Raw genomic sequence first — 23338 nt, 5'->3', positions numbered from 1 at the left:
AAAGTAGGCAGATGTTTTGCATAAAAGCTTATAAATCTTATGTAAATTAAATTCAAACGCTAAAACTAGATATCTCTTACTTAACTTAAAAGGCTGCTAAATTTCCTATATTTGAAAGTCAATAAAACCAATAGTGGTTATTTAATTAAAATATTAAAATGTACATTTTAAGTAGACAACAAAACCTTACTTTTACTAAACAGCATACCAATTTTGGATAAAAGTTATTAAAAAACCTAGTTTATACATATATAAAACTAATAATTCAACAAACTTATGTTAGATTTATCGGAATATGAAATCTAAAATGTGTAAAATAAATTTTAATTAACAATTTTGATTTTTTTTTAAATCCAAATTAAATAACTAGATGAAATTTCACCGAGTAATACAACTAATAACAAATCTTCCGAACAATAGTTTAACGAAAAAAGACAACTAAAATACATAGTATACCATATCAAACTAGTAGATTTTTAGCTTTAATAGTTTAAATTATACCTCGTTTTGTTATGGTATAATTTTTTTTAGCTAATTTTTCTAGAATAAAATCCTCATAAGTTCTATTAAGCTATATAAAATTGTTAGTAAAGCTGATAACATATAGTTAGTACTATTGATACTTAAATTTCTAAGATCAAAAGCAATTAAGTTCGGAAAAAGTTTTAAAAACTATTTCATTTAAAAATAGCTGTTAAAAATCGATTTAAAAAACTCATGGTTTTATTCGAAATTTATTTTTTAAATACTATTAAATAGAATTCTTTACGTTAAACATAACAACGGAAGCTTTTGAGATGCTAAAAGCTGTGAAAAACATTACAAAACTGCTTATAACTACAAGCTTGAACTACTAGATAGCAGCTTGTTTATATAGTATGATTATCGAAGAGAGACATGTACATTTACTTGATCCATTATTAAATTTAAAAGTAAGCATATGTTTTGCATAAGAACAAATCTATATAAACTAAATTCATACTCTAAAAGTACATATCTTCTACTAAACCTAAAAGGCTGCTAAATTTTCTTTAACTAGAAATTAATAAAATAAATAACGGTTATATTATTCCAAAACAAAAGTGTACTTTTTTGATTGACATAAAATATTATTTTTACTTGATAACATACCAATATTAGATAAAAGGTTACTTGAAAAAAACATACATTATGTATTTTAAAAGACTAATAAAACAACAAATCTATGTTAGATTTATCTAAATTTAAAATCGAAACTTGTTAAACTAAACTTTTAGTTATACCGCTTTTTAGATGTTTTAAATTTTCTTCATCTAAATGTAACAACTTGTTATTATTTCACCTACATATTAAATTATTGATGTATCTTAAATTCCGATTAAAGAAAAAAAGTAAAACAAAAAAAAAGTATATATTATTAAATAATTTTATTTTTAGTTTCAAAAAATTTAATTAAACTTTCTACTGTATAAGTTTAATTTTACTTCATTAAAGTTTTCACAATTAATGGTCACAAGATATTCACTTCTCATTAACTATTTTACCGTAAATAGTAGAACTGTTAAATTTTGAACTTTAAATAGTATACAGTAGGTACTACTTTTAATTAGATTTTAAAAATGTTCGAATATCAGTTTCGGAGAAGTTTGAAAAAGTACTCATTCGAAAATAGTTATAAATATTCTAGCTAAATAATACTATATATTAAGTACATTTTCAAAACACTGTTAATTAAATTTTATAAGTTTGAATCAAAACAAGGAAAGCTTATAAGATGGCTGTGAAGTTGAGAAAAATATTTAAAAACTGGTTAAAACTACAAGTTTGAATTATTAGATAGCACGTTGTTTATATAGCATGATTGTTGAAGGAAGATATTTAAATCAAAATGCATGTAAAGTTTTATTCCTTTATTGTTAACTAAACTAGGTTACGTAGTTTTATTGCTGTGCTATTAAACTTAAAAATAATAATAGTTCTTATTTTTATATTCTACAGAACAATTTATCGCTTAAGTTAAAACAATGTGAATTAATTTTTTTTTTCCGAAAAATCATAAAAAAAATAAAATTTAATTTTTAAGTTTTTCTAAACTACTCAACTTAAATATATAAACAGTGAGAATAAAAAATGAAACAATCAATGTATAAAGGGGTAGTTATTTATTCATAAAGAAAATTTAAAAAGTATAAAAAAATGTATTAAATATATACACTAAATTAAAGTATATATAAAGAGTTGATAAAAAAGTGTGTGTGTAATAATTTAATCTGTAATAAAGTAATTTATTTATTAAAAAAAAAGTGTAACACTCAAGTTTTTTTTGACTTTGTTTTTTTTTATACATAAAACAATGCCTTTTACTTTCAGCTAAAGTCATTTGTGTAGTTTTTGCAGTTATCTTAGCTTTTATGTTTTATTTTTATTTAGCTTTTTACCTGTATGTTGTTTAAACTTTACACTTTTGGTTTAAAAAACTGTAAATTGAATCCTTACAAATATTTTTTCTATAAAACTGACAAAAAATTAGACAATAAATCGTCTAAGCCTGAGTATTTATAGTTTAAAGTAAGATTAAGTCTAAATAAAGTATATTATATCTTCAATGAAAATTCAAAGCTGTTGCTAATTAAGCTGGAAAATTTAATAGAGTAATCCGACTAACACTTTTTAAGGTCAGCCCTTAAAGTTTTAAAACAGCTTCTTGTAAATATTTTGGCACCTCATCGAACTAAATCCCAATATAAAACACATAACTGACAGTTATCTTTAAATAAAAATTTAAAGTTGCTACGTATAGAAAACGAAAAGTGTTAAACCGAAAAAATTCAACTGAATAATACAAATTTGTTGACTCTTCTTAGAAATAATTTTTTTATTGTAAAGTTTTTATTCAACTTCTTTCTAAAACATGTTCACTTAAAACTAAAACAAAACAATCTTTAATTATAAAAAAATCTTACTTGAAATGCTTTGTTTAAATAAGAAAAGGTAAATACTTGAAAATCCTTTTAAAAGTAGTTGAGAAGGCTGTTTGATGATACAGATTAGCCGTAACAACATTTTACATAAACTTTTAATAGGATAAAAGAGTTTTTTTTTTTGCAACAATGTTATAACTATTTACGTAGGCATTGCAGCAAACTGCAAGAAACTAAACAAACAAATTTTAAAGCCTAGTTATGGTTATTTGAATCAAACTACTTAAAGAAAAACTTAATAAAAACATATTGTACTTAAAAAAAAAAATAAATCAAGTATATAGTAATGTGAAACACACACTGACAATATTTTATTTTAACTAAACCAGCAGAAAATATCCAAAAGCTTCGATTAATTGAACGACAATAAGTTGGTATTCAAGTTGTTCACAGTGTAGCATTCAATGCAGTTTTAATGAAGCAAGTATTAAATTGATGACAATGACATTTTATTATAATAACAAAACATATTTGGCAATAACACTTTAACATATATATTTCCTTGTTAGACAGTGTTAAGCTTAAGTTCTAAGTTTAGATTTATATACAAACTGATACATTTTACAAATGTTTCAAAAAAGGCGTTGATAGAATTATAAAATTTATTATTTTTTTGAGTTTTCAATAATGTGAATTTAACGCTTTCGCAATGTACGTCAACTAATCAACATCGTAGTTAAATTTTACGCGAAAAAATTGTAGTTAATACGTGAGGTTGCTGTAGTAACATTGTTGATATTTTGTTATATAAAATGTTTACTATCATTAAAAGTACTAAGATTTAATATTATAAATTTAGTTTATATACTTTTTTCAGTTTTGTATTATTACAACATAAACTAATTTTATAACAATGAGTTTATATTAGTTCATTAGTTAATCTGTTACCAGTATATGTGAAGAACTTATTAGAGTTTGACTTTTTAAACATTTACATAGAAACATATTGATAAGTTTGACATTACAATAGTATAATTTTGTAGATAAAATTTTACCAGCTATTTTTATTTAACTAAATATTATCCCGTCTAATGTGCGTAGATTTGCACACAAAATTACAATGTTAAAAGTCGAACTTCTAATATTTAGGTCAAATAAATTCAGTTTTGTCGCTAAACTAGATTATTCTAGACGCCGATTGAAGCTAAGTTGTTATAGCATAACATTTTATATGCCTTATGTTGTTTATCGACTTTAATATAGTCTAATTAAGCTGACAAACAAAATCATAGTATTCATTTCATAAATGTAATTCAATATGATTTTACCTATAATTAGACTATAAACTATTTTTACCGAACTATATAACTTTTCAAGAAAACTAATTTAAAGTTAAATAACTTAATTTTAACAGTGCACTATAAAGTTTAAACATTAGAATATTACGCAATCACGGTATTCATTTTAAAAGTGTGTCCTGTTAATTTTCTTTCATAAACTAAAAAATATATATTAATCATTTCGTAAAACAATTGCCGTTTAAGCGTAGCTACTTTAAAATTTCAATTTCGTTTACCATAAAACATTTTCATTGTTTGCTCATACAGCTATTATTATTTAGATATTGCCACAAGTGAAACTAAAACATAAAACCTTTCTCCAGTCTTTACTTAGCGCAGTTTTATGGTAGCAAATAAAACAGATCAAACAAAATTTACAACTCTTCTATTTTATATGAAGCTTGACTTCTAAATGCCTACTTTTAAGCAATATTGTTTGCAACTTGACTGTAAGATATGTTAAAATTATTGTTATATTAGTTAATTTTTTTCGTACAAAAGTTAGTTTTGAAAGATATTTGTTAAAAAAACGTTCAGTAAAAAAGTTTGTTCAAATACTTGACATTTCTAGTTGCTACAAAAAAACGAGTTATTAAAAAAAAACCAATTTAGATAGTTTTGTGAATCTTTAGAACTAATTTGTCACTAGCTGTCAATAGTTGAGTAGCATAAGGCCTTGCTTCAAAACATAATGTTAATAGCGTCACTTTGAACAGTTTTATACAAGTATACTTACTTTAATAAATATTTCAAACATACTTAAACCATTATTTTGGAAACTTACAATTAAGACTGCTTGTTTGTATAAAGTCATTGCAAACAAAAGTTTTGTTAGTACAAGACTAAATTAAATAAGTTTTATTTTTAAATTAGATTTTATTATGATAACAAAGTTAAACGATTTTTTTTTATAAAAATTTTAATGCTAAGATTCAAGTATAAATACTGTAAAAACATAGACAATTCTCATAACAAAACTTTCTAAGCTTATAGCAAAAAAATTGCATTCGGCTAAAAATTTTTGTGTGTGTGATGTTTCTACAACTAAATTATAAAGGATACAAGATTTTCATTCAATTTTAAATTAAAACGGGTAACTAGAATACTTTTTATATATTGATAGAAAATATACTAACCTAATATAGTCTTTTATCTGATTCTGATATAAAGTTGCCAATATCTTTAATAATTACAAATACCTAGATTGAATCTTTTCAACAACTTTATGTTTGTTTCTTTTATTTTTAAATTTAGCAAGCTTTATAAATTGCTTCATTTTAAATTGAACCATCTGGAAATTTAAAAAGTTTCGGTTAATTGAACGACAATAAGTTGGTATCGAATTTTACATAGTAGCATTCAATGCAGTTTTATTGTAATAAATGTCAAACTGGTGACAATGACATTTTATCATACCAAGATATACTATTTCACTGATGGACACTATACAGTCGTAAAATTGATTTTTAGGTTAATGTAACTACAAAATTAATGTAAACTGTATGCTATAACCTAAGCTTAAAATTCTTATTGTTGATAGAGTAATTGTTTGTTTCACGTTTTCACATTGCTATTCTAACATCAAATATCGTAGTAAAGTTCATAAATATGACGATTAACTTATACGCGCAAAATTACGCGGTTAATAGTTACACTCGTAGTTGCTATAATAATTTGTAAATTTTAAACTGCTAAAAGTTCTTGAAGTTCATATTGGACTACTTTTAATTAGTCGTTTTAATTGTTTATTAAATACTGGTTCATAAAAAATCCCAACAAAACTTTTCTAAATTTAGTGGCGTAAATAAGATTAAATTGGACACAAAATATAAACTAAAAACTAAAGATACTAAATAGGTTGTTTAATAATTTACTTATGATGACTATTTTTTATAGTGTGGTCATGTTTTTATTTTGTATAAAATTTTAACTATTTTTTTACTATTGCTCTTAAAAAAAATCTATTTTTTTGAGTAAATAATAAAACTCATAAGCTAAATATTTTTAAAAATCAATAACAAACTGTATGAAACATGTATTTTAGACATCAAGTACAACTATTTGAAAAACTACTAATTAAACTAGCAAAAATTACTTAAGAAATTAAAATAAAAGTTCTTATTATCCCAATCTATAAAACCAACTACAAAACCTCACTTACTTTCCGTTGCTAAGAAACGGTTTATCTAAGATTGTAACTTTCCTAACAAATTATAGCTATTAAGTTAGTTTAAGATAAAATATATTTATTCAAGTTTTTTTAATCAAGGCTAACAATATAAGGTATAGATATATACAGACTTGAGAACATTACAGTTTTTAACGGACTTTAAAAAAAACCTTAAAATAAAATTTCGTGTATTTAAGTTTGTTAATACATTTATTTAGCAGTTTTAGTTTTCTGATAAAAAAATTAACGTTTATACCAGAAATAAGTTTATAAAAAATGAACAATATTTTTGTCACCTTTAAAACTGACTTGTTTCTTTAATGAGTATTTAAAAACGCCTTTTACTTAAAACAAAACGCTAATTGTAACAATATTAGAATAAATGATAAATTTAAAATTGTAATTTAAAAAAAAATAAAATAATTTTCTATTGGTTGTCTTAGAATGAACTATTAAAGCAATAAAAAAGTTATAAGTATCGATAAATATAAAATTATGTGATTTTAAAATCAATTGTTCTGCAGCTTTATCTAGCAATAATTCAAAATTAATAAAATTAATTTTAAAATTTAAATTGCTAGATAAAGCTTTGCTTATTCATGTTTATAAACTTAAAAGTTTTTCCTAATGTTTTTTCAGAACTTAAAATAATTTCAGATCTCACTAAAACATCTTACTTTTATGATTAAGAAATATATTTAAAGTATTACCACACCTTTTGCAGAACATGCTTTTAATAAAATTAAACCGCAAATTGAGTTGAATGAAAGTTTAGAAGTTTTGTTGACAACTGGTTTCTGAAGATGTTCAAATTACAAAGTTTAAAAATTTTATAACTTACTGAAACACAAATGTTTACTGTTAAAATATTTTGTTGAAGACTATAAACTTTAAGTTTGTTTATAAATTAAAATTTTATATGTTAAACATAGTTGTATATTGTTTATCCTTTTTATCACAATGTTTTAATCTTATTAAAAACTATATTTATAATTATCTATTTTATTTGTAAAAGCTCAATTATTCTTTTAATAAAAACTAACACTTACCATAAAGTAGATTTGAAAAAAAAAAGTTAATAAAGATGTAATAAATCATTGTAACTTTGTTTCAGTTATTATTAACAAAAATTCATAAGCATGAAAATCAAGCAAGGTAAATAAAGTTATAATCATAAAAAACAGTTCAAACAACGTCATTAACACTTTGACTATGCTTTAGCTATATTTTTCGTGTAAAAAACTGTTTTCGAGATTGTTTGTTTTTTTTTTTTGAATATGCTATAAATCATCTCAAAATAGCTCAATTTTTATAGTTTAATATTTTAATTCAAAATATTAGTTTTATTAAACGATTATAAACTAAAACCGATTTGTTTACGGTAAGTAAAATATTTTAAGTTACAGCACTTAAAAACAGAATGTTCCTAAAAATAAACATTTAAAGAAAATAAGCAACTAATTAACTAGTTAATTTTAGAAAATAGCGGTCATTCAATACTTTCTTAACATCTAAATAAACAACTTAAGTGCTTTCGAGTAGTTTTTCAAAAACATGTAAAGCAAATGTCAAGAAAGAATTAAGTTCTATAAAGTCAATTATATTTAATTTAAACTTATAAAAACCAACTAGACAAATAAAAAGAAACGACTGTTAATTATAAGCAATATGTATTAAAAAAATATAACAATATAATTATAATATATATCTTTTTAAGTAAGTACTTTTGATCTTTTTTATTACAAATAACATTTTTACTTACACAATTGTAAAAAAAAAAATATTTTCAACAAACATTAATTTCATTAACTATTAGGCCTTAAAAAATATATTTAAACAGTTGTAGCTAAAATAAATCGAAATGAATAAGCTTGGTATTAAAAAAAATATTACTATAAACTTAAACAAAAATAGAGTTTTAGAACGTTTTTACTATTTTGGAATTGTGATATTTGTGTAAAATATCATAAGGAAAACAAAATTAAGTAAAACTAAAAAACAAAACAAAAGATTACGCATACAGTCGTCTTAATAATACTTGTTTAAGTTAACATTTAGATTATTCATTATAGAAAGATTTAAAGTTCAGACAAAAAAGTTATGTACTAAGTCTTTGTTGAAGTAAAAACTAAAACAAGTTCTAGTTAAAATAAACAAAATCGAGTTATTTGATACTACAACTTTTGTAGATTATGCTTACTTTAAAAACCGTCCATATAAACTATTGTGATAACTGCATACTTTTGCTTGAAAATATGAACATATGCTTTATATACTTGATTAATTGATTCGAGCGACATGGCAAACATCAAACGAATTGCAATGATTCTCTTTGAAGTAATATTGTTTGTAGTTATTGCAAGAAGGATAATTATTGTCGTCTTACCATTATTAAATACATTACTTAGCTTTAAAACTCTAAATGTAGGTAATATTATTCAAAATAAAACAAATTTGATTTAATTAATGTACAAAATTAATAACAATTATTCAAATGTAAACCCATCTTAGCTAACATTATTTGTAAAATGATTTAAACTATGTTTTGTTTTAAGGTTTAATTTTTTTTAAACTTAGAACAAACCAAAGAATCTTTTTTATTAATAAAAATTTAATTCTTACTTAAACGCATAGTTTTATATTGCTGTCAAGCATTAAAAAAAGTCATAACTAAGTAGTTTAATATTGTTTAATAAATTTAATGACTTCAAGGACAACTTAAGTGAAATTTTATTTTATTTTAATAAGTTAAGAAAAACATTATTTATATTTTGCTATATGATTAAACTCGAAACTGAATAAAAAACATTATACATATTATGTTCAACAATAAGTGCGATAAGAATTGATTTATGCGTTGAAAATTGTCATCTAGAACTTCCAATTAAAAAAATTTTGCTGTAAAAATAACTTTTGATTTTGCATTTGTTATTTTTTATTGATTTAATAGTTTTTCTTCTATATGATTTTTTTCATATACAGTAGTTATAAAATTAAAAATCAAAGCTTTAAAAAAATAAGTTTTGCATTAAGATGATGTAAAATTATAAACACAGAACTTATATAAAAAAAATTATTATACAAATACTTTTTTTAAACACTAATGTTGTAGTACACATATTTTTTTAAATAAAGATATCGGTAAAGTTTATTAGGTAAAACTACTTCTTAACTAATTTAATGACGCATATCTAAAGTTATTTTAATGCATCTAGTAGAATGCAGCAACTTTGAACTAATGTTAAAAACAGCTGATTGTAAATACTTATTAATATACTGTCAGTAATTAAATTGAAATGTTTTTCTCAGATTTTCTTACTATTCTTAATTTAACAACTGAATATAAATAAATTCTAAACATAAATAAGTTCTAAAACTAAAGTAACATTAAATTGACATTTTTTGCATAATAATTAGTTTTTAACTTTAGATCTAGCCTAGCTTCAGCTTAAGTTATAAATTCTAAAACTTGTTGAAATGACTTTTAGGAAATATAGGTATAAAGTTTACATAAAAAAAAAAACATGTCAATATATAAAAGTGTTAAAATATAAAGTAAATTGAAACTTTTAATTAAGATAATTGAATATTTTTCTACTGTTTGTCTTAGAATGAACTTTTAAATTACTTCAAAATTATAGGTTTTGATAAGTATAAAATTGACTGTTTTTAAAATCAACTGACTTGCAGGTTAGTCTAGCAATAGGTTAAACTTTAGTTTTGCTTATATATATTTATAAACTTTTAATTTTTTTCTATTGATGTTTCAGATCTTTAAATTATTTTAGATCTAACTAAAACATCTTATTTTATAGTTTCATTAATTTACCTTAAATGTTACCAAACTTTTTGCCAACTAAGTTAAAATTAAGTTTAAACCGCAATATTAGTTGAATGATGCTTTGGACATGTTGAGTTTTATTAAGAACTTGTTTTTAAAGCTTTTAAAAATTAAAACTTCAACAAGTGTATGTTTTGGTAAATAAAATATAAAAATACAAATTATATATATATTTTTAAATATTTATTATATATTTAAAATGTCTAAAAAATTCTTTTGACACATTTCTAAAGATATGCGTTCAAAAAGTGATAAAAGCTGTAAACATTTTGTATAAAGAAATATGCTTTGAACTGATTATATAAACGGCTAAAAAAAATACTTTATAACATAATGGCAGTAGTTACTTTGAAGAATAATTCTTAACAACTGGTTTAGAGGTCTATAATTATTTTCACTTTTGTACAAAATTAAATAGTTTTTCTACTATTGCTTAAAAATTTTAAACTTGTTTTAGTGCTTATGAAAATGTTTTGCTAAACGATATTATTAAAAATACTTTAATAGCATTTACTTTAAGTTTAACTTTGATTTTTTTTTGTTTTCATAGTTAAAACAGATAAACACAGTCTACTTTCAATTTTTTCAAAACAAATTGTGTAGTGTTTAAGTAACCAACATAAATTTTTAAACAAAGCTTGAAAAAAAATTGATGTAAGTTATACTTTAAAATTTTTAGTAAAAGAATAATTTAGTATAATTTTATTTACAATTATAATAAATCATATATCTTGTTTATTATCAATTTGTTTACATATTGGTTATTAAACATTTATGAACTAAATATATTAGAATTTATTTACAAAATTTTTTAGAAAACATGTAACTTGTTTAAAACATTTTAGCAATAAACTGAAAAAGCAAATGTAATATGTTTTGACACTAAGCGGAACCTAGAGCAGTATTTTTAGTAAATTCAAAACATGAAAAAAGAATTTAAAGTGAGAGAAATAGTTTTAGAAAAACGCATTATAAATAGTTAGTATTCGAACATATATCATATAAGTTATGATATATATCAAATTAGTTTTCATTTTAAGAAGTGCGATGTGTTTAGTTTTATTTTAAACCTTTTTATCGTTTTTTTATCTATTTGTAAACTTTTAAAAGTTAAATTAAATTATGAAAGAAAATTTTGGATGATAGTTATTATAGGTCTTATAAAACATTGTATAATTTGCTTTTTTAGTTTAAGTTTTTAAAATGTAATATACTTTCATTTACTATTTAAAGTTATGATAAGCTCAACCATTGTAATTGTGTTTTCTAAAAACTAAAAATAAACCTTTTAAGTAAAAATTTAATAAAATATTCATAATAGTTGTTGTGTTTATAAACTAAAAACTTTAATAGATGAAACACTAAATAAAATTATGAAAACAAACTCAACAAAAATTAAATACTTAACAAATAATTCACTCTACAATATAATTTTGTTGATATCATTATTTAGTTGTTGCCATGCTAAACAACATATAAACAAAAACAAAGATATAAATCAACACATTCTTATTTGTCCTTCAGGTTTGCCGTTTGATTGTTATTTTATAAGCTTTTTAGAAAATTTAAGTTGAAAAACTTATAATACTAATTTTAATACTGAAAAAATATCATTAAGTAAATACGACTATTTGCATTTTTTATTAGGTATTTTAAAATATTATTAATTTCTATAGAATGTTCATGTCATATTCAAAAGAGCTACGAATTAAATTCAGATGATACAGTAGTTATTAACTGTGCAGAGAGAAGTTTTACTTCAAAGAAATTAAAAGAATTTACGGGCAAAATTCAAAATGATTCAAAAGAAGCATTAAAACTGTTAGTTAACGTAATGTATTTGTTAGTTTAGTAGTAGAAAGTTGATGGGTTTTAAAATATTAATTGCTTTACAACTAAATAAATACATGATGCGTTTAGCTTACAAAAATTGAAAGTTTGTTTACAGGCTACTCAACAATAAAACTTGATTTAATTACTAGATTGTAAAACTTTAAGCAAAAAACTAAATTAAAATAAAGTTTAATTTTTACTATAGAGTGTTTTGACTACAAATAAACAAACATGAATTAAAGTTACGGAAGGTTAATAAATACTTCTTAGTGACGTCATATGAACTAATTTGTTTCAATACGTATTAATTCATTAGCTAGAGTGTCCTTTTCGAACATGCTTTAAAAGTATACTTTTTTATTTACAATAACCTTTACAATAACCAACCAAGTGATGAACCTATTAACATTATGTTTTGAAAACAAGACCTTATGCTACTCAACTTTTGACAGCTAATGACAAATTAGTTTTAAAGATACATTTTTTTATCGATCAAAAATACTTATGCTTTGAGATAATAGTTTATTTTTAGTTTTATTTTTTTAAATCTATCTTTTACTCTAAACTTGACTTAAAATTCATTGCTTAAACTGTAACAAAAAGTTACATTTGAAAAACTAAAAATCAAGCTAACAACATTATATTAAAACATAACTTTTGCAGTGAATTTGGAATTAATAGTATTAAAAGCTTGGGAAAAAAGACATTCAGAAGCCAAGCCTCACATAAAATAGAAGAGTTGTAAGTTTTGTTTGATTTGTCTTTTTCGCTATCATAAAACTTCGCTAAGCAAAGACTGGAGATAGGTTTCATGTTTTTATGTCACTTGTGGCTATATTAAAGTAAACACATCAGTCTGAGCAAACATCTAGAATGTTTTATGTCAAAAAATTAAACTGTATAAATGTCATAAGCGTTCAAAAACTTAAAATAATATTTAGAAGCAAACAAGCTTTATGTTCAAAAACAAATTCAACCAAATAAATGTTATTTTATGTCTGGACTAGTTTCATAAACTGTGCAAATTTTCGTACAAGTATTATTAATATGACAAACAAAGTTTGTTAATAACAAACTCATTTCAGTTTTCAAAATATTCTACATGGTGATGAACTTACTATGAAAACTTGTCATCATAAGCAAATCATTAAAACACCACTTTAGCACACATGTGTTAAAGTTGAGTGTTTTTAACATTTGTTTTCCACATTACCTGATTCTAAAACTTAATTTTTTATGAAAAAATGTAAGAAACTTTGCTAATTTTCTGATTAAACACGTTCTCCACTGAATATTCAGCAATTCACCATATTTCTTGTAACAAAAGATACTTGTTTATAAAAGGAAAATTTAAAAATATTTCTTTAAGCATTTACCTGTTTCCGGACTAGTATACAACAAACATAGTTTTTCACACAGTTAATCTTTACACTTTTTTTATGTTTTTGCACAGTTTTACGTTTTATTTAGTAAATATCTACTTAGGATTATTGTAACAAATTAGTGGCATTTAAACAATGTTACTATGGCAACCGCACATGTTACTATTGACCGCATAATTTGGCGCGCTTGAACAATTTGTGATTGAATTTACTGAATATGTTTTCAAATATAAGTAACAAGCTGTTTAATTGTAATATTAGTAAACACTTAAGTAGCATTTTGATTGTATGATTTTTCATAATTATAAACTTTATCCTATTTAGTTAAAAATTAACTAACAAAATATATCTAGTTGAGTATGTTTTATGCACTAATTTTGCTACAGCACCATAAAATGATTTTATATTAGCGTTTCAGAAAGCTTGTGAAAATAATTGACCTCAGTTTAAATTATTGTAAAGTTGCAGAAACTGTTTAAGTTTGATTCCTACACAGCTGGTCTTATTGAAACGTAATATTAAAAATTTTTAAAAACATAACAGACTGAAATTTTTTGATAAAATTCCTTTGAAAAGTCGGTATATTATCAAAGTTCACCTGATTTATTATTATTTCTATTTTTAGTAATTTATTTTGTATATATATATTTTTTTTTTATTTCTCACTATCACTGTTACCCCTAAGCCTTACCCAAGATCGGTAAGCGGTTCTCGAATTTGACTTGGTGGAATTAGATCGCGGGTGGATTTTGACGAGTCCAAAAAAATTAAATATCTTTAAAAACGCACATCGTATCAAACTTTAACAAAGCAATCAAATTTTCAATAAAAAGCAGCTGATTCTCACAATTTAATTAATTAATATATACTTAATTATGACGTTTCATAAACAGATGGTTAGAAAACAACAATTTGTCAAAAATTCATCAACAAGCATTATTACCATTGACTGGCATCAAAAAATTGTAAGTTTTACTTTAAAATACGACAATTACTTTTATTATTTTTAAATTTTGTTCTCAATAAAATTAGAATTGAAAAATTAATACTTTCATGTAATGAAAAACATTTTGTAATACAGGGGCTTAATGGAAAATTCGATTAATGAAATACCATCAAGGTTATTTGCAAGATGTCAACAACTTACAAACTTGTTAGTTTCTACTGTTTTATGTGTAAGTAATGGTTTTGAGGTAGAAAATATGAAGTAGTAGATTTTAACAGCTTTTTAAAATTTAAGCTTGAAATAATCAAGAATAATAGTTTTTTAATAAGATGCCTAATACAGTATATAAACTTTTCAAACAAACTTTTTTCAGAGATCTATCAGGAAATGAAATAACTGATTTATCAAAAGACACTTTTTATGGTCTGAAAAGTCTAACAAGGCTCGACTTAAGCATCAACAAAATTAAAAAGATTCCTTTCGAAGCTTTTACTAGAGTCCATCGTTTGAACACTTTGTTAGTTTAATTTATATTGTAACAAATTCTAATTGTCTTAAATATAAACTGTATTTAAAATTTATAGAATGCTGAATTACAATGAAATTACGAAAATTCCGGCAAATGCTTTTAAGAATAACCGAAAATTAACATTGCTGTGAGTTTATTACAATATAAATTAACACTTAAACTTTGAAACTATTATACAATACATTATCAGAGATTTAAGTCACAACCAAATAAAAACAATAGAAAAAGATGCCTTTGTCTCTCAAACAAACAATCTTTATCGGCTGTGAGTTTTCAGTATACATATACCGAATTTACATCTACAAAAATTTAAATACTATTTTATTCTTTAGCTTCTTGCAACAAAATGAGCTCGAAGAATACCCACAGGAACTAATAAAGTTAAAAAGTGTTAATGAAATGTAAGTTTCACTAAATACTTTTATTAATGAATAACAGTTATAAACTTGTCAATATTATTTAAGGTCTTTAAGCGGTAACAAGTTAACATTTGTACCTGATCGTGCTTTTGATGGAATGAGAAATAATTTAGTTCATTTGTAAGTTATTTGTTAAGTTTTCAAATTCTATGTTTAAAGAAATTAGATAATTTTAAATTGTTCCTATTTATCCTTTATTAAAGAAACAGTTTTTTAAGTATAACATTTTATAATGATATGTTTAAAAAAGAATCTGACATATACTATTCATAATATTATCTTGATTTTATGTAAACTTAACTATTATTAACTTTATATTAATAAAATAAAGCTGGTAAACATTTTCTTTATTAAAACTAAGTTTCCTGGAAATATATAAAAACACTTTTGATATTTTATTTTATTTATGATTCTGTTTCTTTAATTGTTTTAAACGTTAAAACCTTTAAAAAAATTTTAGCTGAAACTATACAATTTGTTTATAATAAAAAAATTTTCAAAATCTTTTAAATGAGTTAACATCTTTTATACTTAACAATAAGTGCATTCCAACACTTATCTAATACTTGAATGACACATTTTATCTTTATAATTAATATTATCTAGGGACTTAAAACAATTATGACTAATCAAATAACTAGATCTCATTCTCACAAACAAAAGCTACTCTGATATTTAAAATAAAACTTTTAATACTATTTAAAAAAAAAACTTATAAAATGTTTGAATTTGTTTGTTTTAAATTAAATATCAAGGTTTTACAAATTTATGTAAATAAACAGTTAAATACTTTATGTTAATATATAACAATAAATTTGAAGAAATCTTTTTATAGTTTTTTGATATGAATATGCTAATTTTTTTGTTATTATTATTATATTTTTATATTATTAATAAATATTATAATAGTAATATGTTATTATACTTTTTACAGAACATTTAAAGGCAATCCAATACAAAGTGTCGGTGAATGGACATTTTCCGGTCTTAAGCATGTTCAATCTATGTAAGTAGCAATTTGTATTACAATTCAACCGATAAGTGTCAATTACCTTACTTAAGCTTCAATTTATTTTTAGAAATCTGCCAAACATTTCTCAGCAAGCTGTTTTCCCTGATTTTACTGGGTGTACTGACCTTAGAAAATTGTAAGTTTACTTGTCTTAAAAAAAAATATAACAAAAATCTGTAATTAGTTTAGTAAATATTCAAAAAAGTTATAAACATTCTTTATACGAAACTAAAATTGAATATTTTTTTGAAACAGAACTCTAACTGGTGGAAATTTTGAAAATATTCACAGAGGTTTTTGTAAACAGCTTCCAGCTTTAAGTGAATTAAACTTGAGCTCAAACAAGTTGAAATCACTGAAAGAACTTTCCAATTGTGTCAGTTTGATTACTTTGAAACTTATGGATAATAATCTAAATGTAGATTCGTTGAAACACATCAAAAACATGAACAAGCTAAGAGAATTGTAAGTCATATACTTTTTTAGCGATTGAATAAAGTTACTTTTAATTTTTTTTTTATTACTTAACTTTTACTTTAGGGATTTAAGTTTCAATAACATTCTCAACTTAACAAACGAAGCTTTCAAATACAACCAGCTTCAAGTTCTGTAAGTTTACTAATATTAATAAAATTTTGTACTGTTATATATTTTTTTTTAAGTATTTCATTGATCAAAGTAAAAGTGTTTCTAGTATACAATGCCTCATTTATTTTAAGTGATTTTCAGATCACTAGCATATGCGTCTATCAAAAAATTACCAACTCAGGGAATGTACCGTATTGAGAAACTAAATGTGAGTGGAAATAAAGATCTTTTGTACATGCCTGCTATTGAAGTAACTCCAAATTTGAAAAATATTCATGCTGCATACAGTTATCACTGCTGTGCTTATTTGAATAATGTAAGATTTTAATGTGTTATTTTCTCTACATGCTATTTTCGGTGATAGTAGTTTAAACTATTCATATTTGAAATTTTTCAAATTTTGAACATTCTAGCACTAATTTAAGACTATTTCATTCTTAAAACTGTTGTATTTGAAGTTTTTTATGAACATTGTTTAACTGTCTTTTTTAGTCGTTGGTATGTGTCAAAGGTTATAAATGTTCAAATAGTAACATGAACTTTCTTAAAAACCTTTAAAAACACATTATAAATATTCTAATCTTATTTCGAAAAGATGTACTTACTAAAATTATACAAGTGCTGTGCTACGCAAGTTACTGAATACGCAAGTTCATCACATGCTCGTTTAAAATCAGCAGACAAGTATGCAATACAACTGCAATACAAATGCAATTAAGTTCGCATACCAAGCGTCAATCATCATATTATATAAACAACCTGCAATCTAGTAGTTCATGCTTGTAGTATTTGATTATTTTAAAAACAACTTTCACAGTTTTTTGGCGATTTAAAAGCTTATTTTTTTTTAACTAGGTAGTGTACAAAAGTTTTCATAATGACAAGTTTGATATAACTTTTTAGCTCGATTTATTCGTGTTTTAAATTAAAAGCTGTACTTTTCTTCAACTTTTAATTTGCAAGTTTTTCAAAAAATAGATTGTTAATAAAAAATTATGTAAACTAGGTAAAGTTTTCATAGTTTTTTTTGATACTGCCCTTACAATATTTTTCATTCATATATAAGAGATAATTAAAGAAATATAAAAAACATGCAATTCAAAACTAATTAAACAGCTAGAATGTTGACTTTAAAAGAAAGCAAACTTTTTCAATTAAACGTAACAAAAATAAACTATTAAAAAGAGTATTAGAATTAAAGTCTTTTGTTTTAATTAAACAAGTCAGTTGATACTTACTTTTTATTCTTTCTGTTTTAATTTTTTATGTTAAAATTTTACTTTTTTCAGGAAAACTCGACTTCACCAAAAAATGTCCTATGCAAGCCACAACTTCAGAATTTAAATCTTTGCACTCACTTAATTTCGGACAACTATCTCAATGCTTCAACGAAGATATTGATAGCCGTGTTTCTCTCACTTGTGACAATTCTTGTAGTTTGCATTTTTGTTAGCAAGTCTCTAAAAATGTTAAAACTCTACAAAAACAGCCAAACAAAACCAGCTATATCATTAAAACTATCAAGTCAATCACGTTTTGATCTGATTTTAAAGCACATCTTGTTCGCTGATTTTATAACAAGCTGCTATTTTGTTTCCATTTATATTTACCACAAAATGACAAAAGGTAGAATGTGGGAGAATGGACCTTGGTGGGAACAATCAGCTCAATGTAAATCTGTTTCCTTCGTTTTACTCTTTGGTATACAACTCTCTTTTTTCACTTTGAGTTTAGCGGCTTTAGAACGTTATTTAACACTAAGACATTGCAAAATTATAGACAAATATTTGACAAAAAGCTGGGCAGCCTTTGTTGTTGTTTTTGCTTGGACTAACTCATTAACAACTTCACTAGTCGTTGTCAATAGCAACAACAATAAAAACTCGTCAACTGCTCATTTGTGTCTTCCTAGTAATTTAACTTTCTCTTCAACAGTTGTTTTTGTCTCTTCGTTTTTGTTAATCAGTTTCATTGGGATAATTTGTTGTTGCTTGCTCAACTGCTGCACTAAAAAGTTGATGCTGAATAAAAAAGAACGTAGAAGTGTTCGACAGATTTCTATACTTACTGCTACAAATAATATTATATTGTTTCCAGTATTTTGTTTAGTTGCTTTTGTGTCTTTGAATGCGAGCTTCACAAAGTTTTTTGACTTGTCTGCGTATAATTACTTTTTGAGTTCGTTTTCTGTTGCCGAGATATTGTTACTAATAATATCAATAAAACTGTTTTGTGATGTAGTTATTTACGTTTGTTATGTGATAAACATTACAATTTGCACGAAATGTATGAAGATTAAATCTGTCAAGGCTGAGTTTAAACATGACATCATTTCAATTGATCTAGCTTCTCTTGAAGAAAACTCAAGTAAGGGTGTTTCCAAATGTGATAAAATCGAAAACTTAAACAAAAATCTACAAAGCATAAGTTATAGCTCAGTCTACAGCGTCCTTCAGAGATCATCAAACAGTGATAACGAAGACATTCCAACAAAAACTCAGTGTTCTGATAACTCTAAAGGATCACGTTCTGTAAAGTTCTTAGATCCTCTTTACAACTCTTTTGATTCTTGGATATCTTGTGATGAAGACAATTTTGAAGATTCTTTCAACTCAGACGCTGATATTGAAAGTCTTGCAAATTCTTTAGACTACAAAACTTATTATCAAAACTTAAGAGTAATAAAAGATGGCGGCATACGCTTGATGAATTCAACAAACAATCAACGAATTTCCACTTTAAAAGATTCGGGAGTTCAATCGTCTCAACTAAAATTTATAAACAAAAGACTCAGTATAAAGGATTAACCATTGTTAAAACGAGATAAACGATTTTTTTTTATTTGTTGCTGCTAAACTACAACGACTTAAGCTGCTTTTAATATAAAATTAATAAAAACTTTAGATAGTTCCAGATGTTTTTTAGTTTTTTAACCTTGCTGACTATATTTATCTATTTAAAAATTTTAATAATGTAATAAAAATTTTAAAGTTTGTTGTAAATTTTAATTGGTTTTATTACTTGTAAAAGTAAACACTTATTATTTATATAACAAATTGTTAATACATCAATGTAAAAATATTTTGATAAACTTTTTATGTAGACATTAAAGTTATACTTAGAAATATTATTATTATTTCTTAAGTCTATGATAAGCAATTTCTCAACTAGTTTGATAATCATTTCATTTTTGATAATTTATTGTCGGACAAAAGTCTTTTAAGTTTATAAAATTTCAGTTTAAAAAAATTTAATAATTTATGTCTAGTTGCTTGAACTCTTGCTGTTTTGTTTTGAAATTGTCTATGCATTTAGCCAACCAAAAGGGCAGTTTTTACAGCCTAATACTTTTACAATTGACACAATAGGGTAGGATTAAAGAGATTTACATTCAATAGCAATAAATGGTAACATTTAGGTTCACATAATACCTTTCTTCATTTTGAAACGACTAATTTAGTTTAATGACGTAAAAATAACTTTATTGTGATTTACTCTTTGTTTTTATCTATAAATACCTTATAACAAATTAGTTAATTCTAATGTCTAGCATTTTTATTTAAAAAAAATCTTAATGCCATAGTTTAAAGCTTTTTTTTTAAGCTTTTATTTCAATTATTTGTATTGTTTTAACTGCCCATTTTGTATATCTATATTTCAAATAGTTTTATAAGTATTAAATAAATAAATAAAAATATAATTCTTTTAATCTGTTATCATTTGTTATATGTTAGATAAATTCTTTTACATAACAGTAAACATTATTTCGTAGCTACATTATTAAACAATCTTAGATAGTCTACTATACTGAGTTTTGTAAACAATGTTGATTGTTTTTAAAATAATCTTAAACAGAGTAAAATAAAATGTAATTTTAACTTTAATTTAAAATAAATGTTATAAACAATTAAAACTTTTTTAACTTGTGTAGAGCTTTTATTAAATAAAAAAAATATTATCTTAAGCTTCATTTGTTTAAAGAAAGTTTTGTATATATGCTATACTTTTAATCTTGATTAAAGCTTCTTACAAAATTTTTGCTTGACATTCTATTGAGCTTTTATAAAGCCTTTTTTAGTTTATCAAACACATAGCTAAAGTTTAGTTTAAAAAGCAAATTATACTTAAATTAAAAACATTTTTGTTCTAGTGTTCAAAAATCTAAGCTTAAAAAAAAAGTAAATTAGTTGACGTATTTTAAACTTTCAAAATTATAAATTAACATATTATCCGTTTTATATGTGGAGTAAACTAAATTATGAATTTATATTAAAATAATAAAAAAAAGGTTTTTGTAATATTACATTATATAAAATTTTAATTTTTAGTATCTAAACAGTTTTAAATTTGATTATTATGAATTATTGAGTGTACGTAATTTGAAATTACAAGGCGACTTGAAATATTTGAATAATAAACAACATCGAAATTAATTTTAATGATTAAGTTACAATACTTACTTTTTGAATGATAGTTTAGTTAAGAAATAATAGAGTTTTTTAACTATAATTCGTTATAAATATTGTAGCGAGTTTAAAGAATATTGTTTAATAAATAAAATACAGGTTTGACATATAACTAGTTTTGTTTATATTAAAATATAGATATTTTATTTATAAGAAATACTTAAAAGTTTCGAAACGACAAACGTATGCACGTAGTACTAATTTCTAGGAAAACAAAGTTTGTAACATTTTGTGTAGCACTTATAAAAATTCTATTTCAAGTTTTCTATAAGGTTGTGAATTATATTTATGCAATCTTAGACGAAATCAAAGTTGAACAAAAGATTTCTTTGTAAACAGAAGTTTGTACAAGCTTTAATCATCATATAAATTTGTTTAAGTTTATATTTAAATGTGATAAAACAACTTGTGGTCGCTGTTTGTAGAAGCTTAAGAATTTGCAACAATTACATAACTTTTGAAGCTCTTTTTGCCTTTTACCTACTTTTTTTAGTCTATTTAAAAGTTTTCGTTTTTTGAATATATCTTACGATTATATTTAATTCATGAAAATGCAAAAATGAAAGACTGAAGTTTTTAGGAAACTATAATAATGCTTCTAAAATTAGTCAAAGTCGTAAAGTTATTATTTTTACTAAAATAGGATACTCTTTTAAGAAAAAGAACGTGAAATCTAAATACTTAGGTCTTTATACTCGTAAAAGATTAAGTTAATTTCTATTCAGATGGCACATTAATATTTTTCAAAACTGTATTGTATGTAGACTAAACAATCGAACTTTAAATAGTTGAACTTACGTCAGTAGCTTTTGTAGACAAAAAGAAACATTTCATTAGGTCAAATGTAAGCACAAAAGCTGCACGTGTGAAACGCTTTATTGCGCAAATTATCAACTTTATATTGCTACAATTCGAGTTGCTAAAAGAAACTCTTGCGATAATAGCAACTACTATTAAACAGTTCTGTTTGTTTCGTATTAAAAAATAAAACTTTGAATATATTTTTGCAAATTCTAAAATATATTTTAAATGTTTTAAACTTATTAGTATGAAAGAAAATTCTTACATTTATATTGAACGAAAATTTAACCAATAAAACAATCGTAAAATTTTATTTAATATGGTTGTTTAAACGAATAAAAAAATACTTAAAAAACTTATACGATCTTATTCAATATTAAGACTACTTACACTTAAAATACTGTTTAATCTAAACTTTAACAACTCAAAAATTAAAAAAAAAAGTATTGGTTTTTAAATCTATCTGTGATTAGGTTATACTAGATTTAATGACAAAATAACAATAATTTTAAACTAATGTTAAACTTATATATTTGTTTTATCAAAAAAAAACAAGTAGCTGTTTAGTGTTTACGAAATTGATACACTAAAAAAAATAAATTTTCAAATGTTAAATTTTTTTATCGTATTAATAGATTTTATATATTAGGTTTGATAAAAAGAACTATTTTATTCTTGACAGATGGTATTTTATATTTAGTTTTAAACTTTGTAAGATAGCATTCTTTTATCGGATACAAACTAGAATAAAAATTATTTTATGCAAAAACTTGTTATGTTTTATCTAAGTGTTATAAACTTTTCTGATGTGATTAGTTTGTAATTCTTAGTGTAACTTTTAGAGTTTTATACAAAAAATTACTATAAGGAGGTTTAAGAACGTAAAATATTGTTTAAGAGTTAATAGTTTATTAAAGTTAGAAGTTTAAGAACTAAGTAGTTGAGTAATATAGTAATATGCAAATATCTGTAAACATCTTAGAAACATGTAATGTATAATCAAAAACACTACAAAGTTTTTATAAAAACTAAAACTAGTTAGTTGCTTTAATGAAATTACTAAAAGAAAACAATTTGCAACAGACGTGAATACAAATTGATTTGAAATTAG

General features: G+C 23.4%; 1 protein-coding gene across 2 annotated transcripts; it reads left to right on the top strand.

Annotated features, from left to right (window-relative positions):
- The first annotated feature begins 11613 nt into the window (after positions 1–11613).
- Positions 11614–20569, top strand: LOC145835594 (uncharacterized). 2 transcript variants are annotated; one of them, XR_014369863.1, is made up of 16 exons: positions 11614–11775; positions 11928–12072; positions 12748–12825; positions 14360–14431; positions 14548–14619; positions 14786–14929; positions 14997–15068; positions 15132–15206; positions 15274–15342; positions 15406–15480; positions 16295–16366; positions 16440–16508; positions 16628–16837; positions 16913–16981; positions 17142–17276; positions 18250–18382. XR_014369863.1 is itself a non-coding variant. In XM_082943261.1 (16 exons), the coding sequence occupies exons 1-16, from the start codon at positions 11625–11627 to the stop codon at positions 19765–19767; spliced, it is 3066 nt and encodes a 1021-aa protein (XP_082799387.1). In that variant the 5' UTR covers positions 11614–11624; the 3' UTR covers positions 19768–20569. The 2 variants fall into 2 exon arrangements, 1 of the variants encoding a protein (XP_082799387.1); XM_082943261.1 differs by having other exon boundaries at positions 17102–17276; positions 18250–20569.
- The last annotated feature ends 2769 nt before the right edge of the window (positions 20570–23338 follow it).

The sequence above is a fragment of the Thalia democratica genome, chromosome 5 (assembly GCF_965202585.1).
Source record: "Thalia democratica chromosome 5, ktThaDemo2.hap1.1, whole genome shotgun sequence".
In the NCBI taxonomy this organism is placed as follows: domain Eukaryota; kingdom Metazoa; phylum Chordata; class Thaliacea; order Salpida; family Salpidae; genus Thalia; species Thalia democratica.
Note: the sequence above shows the minus strand (reverse complement) of the source record. Positions and strands in the feature narration are given on the sequence as shown.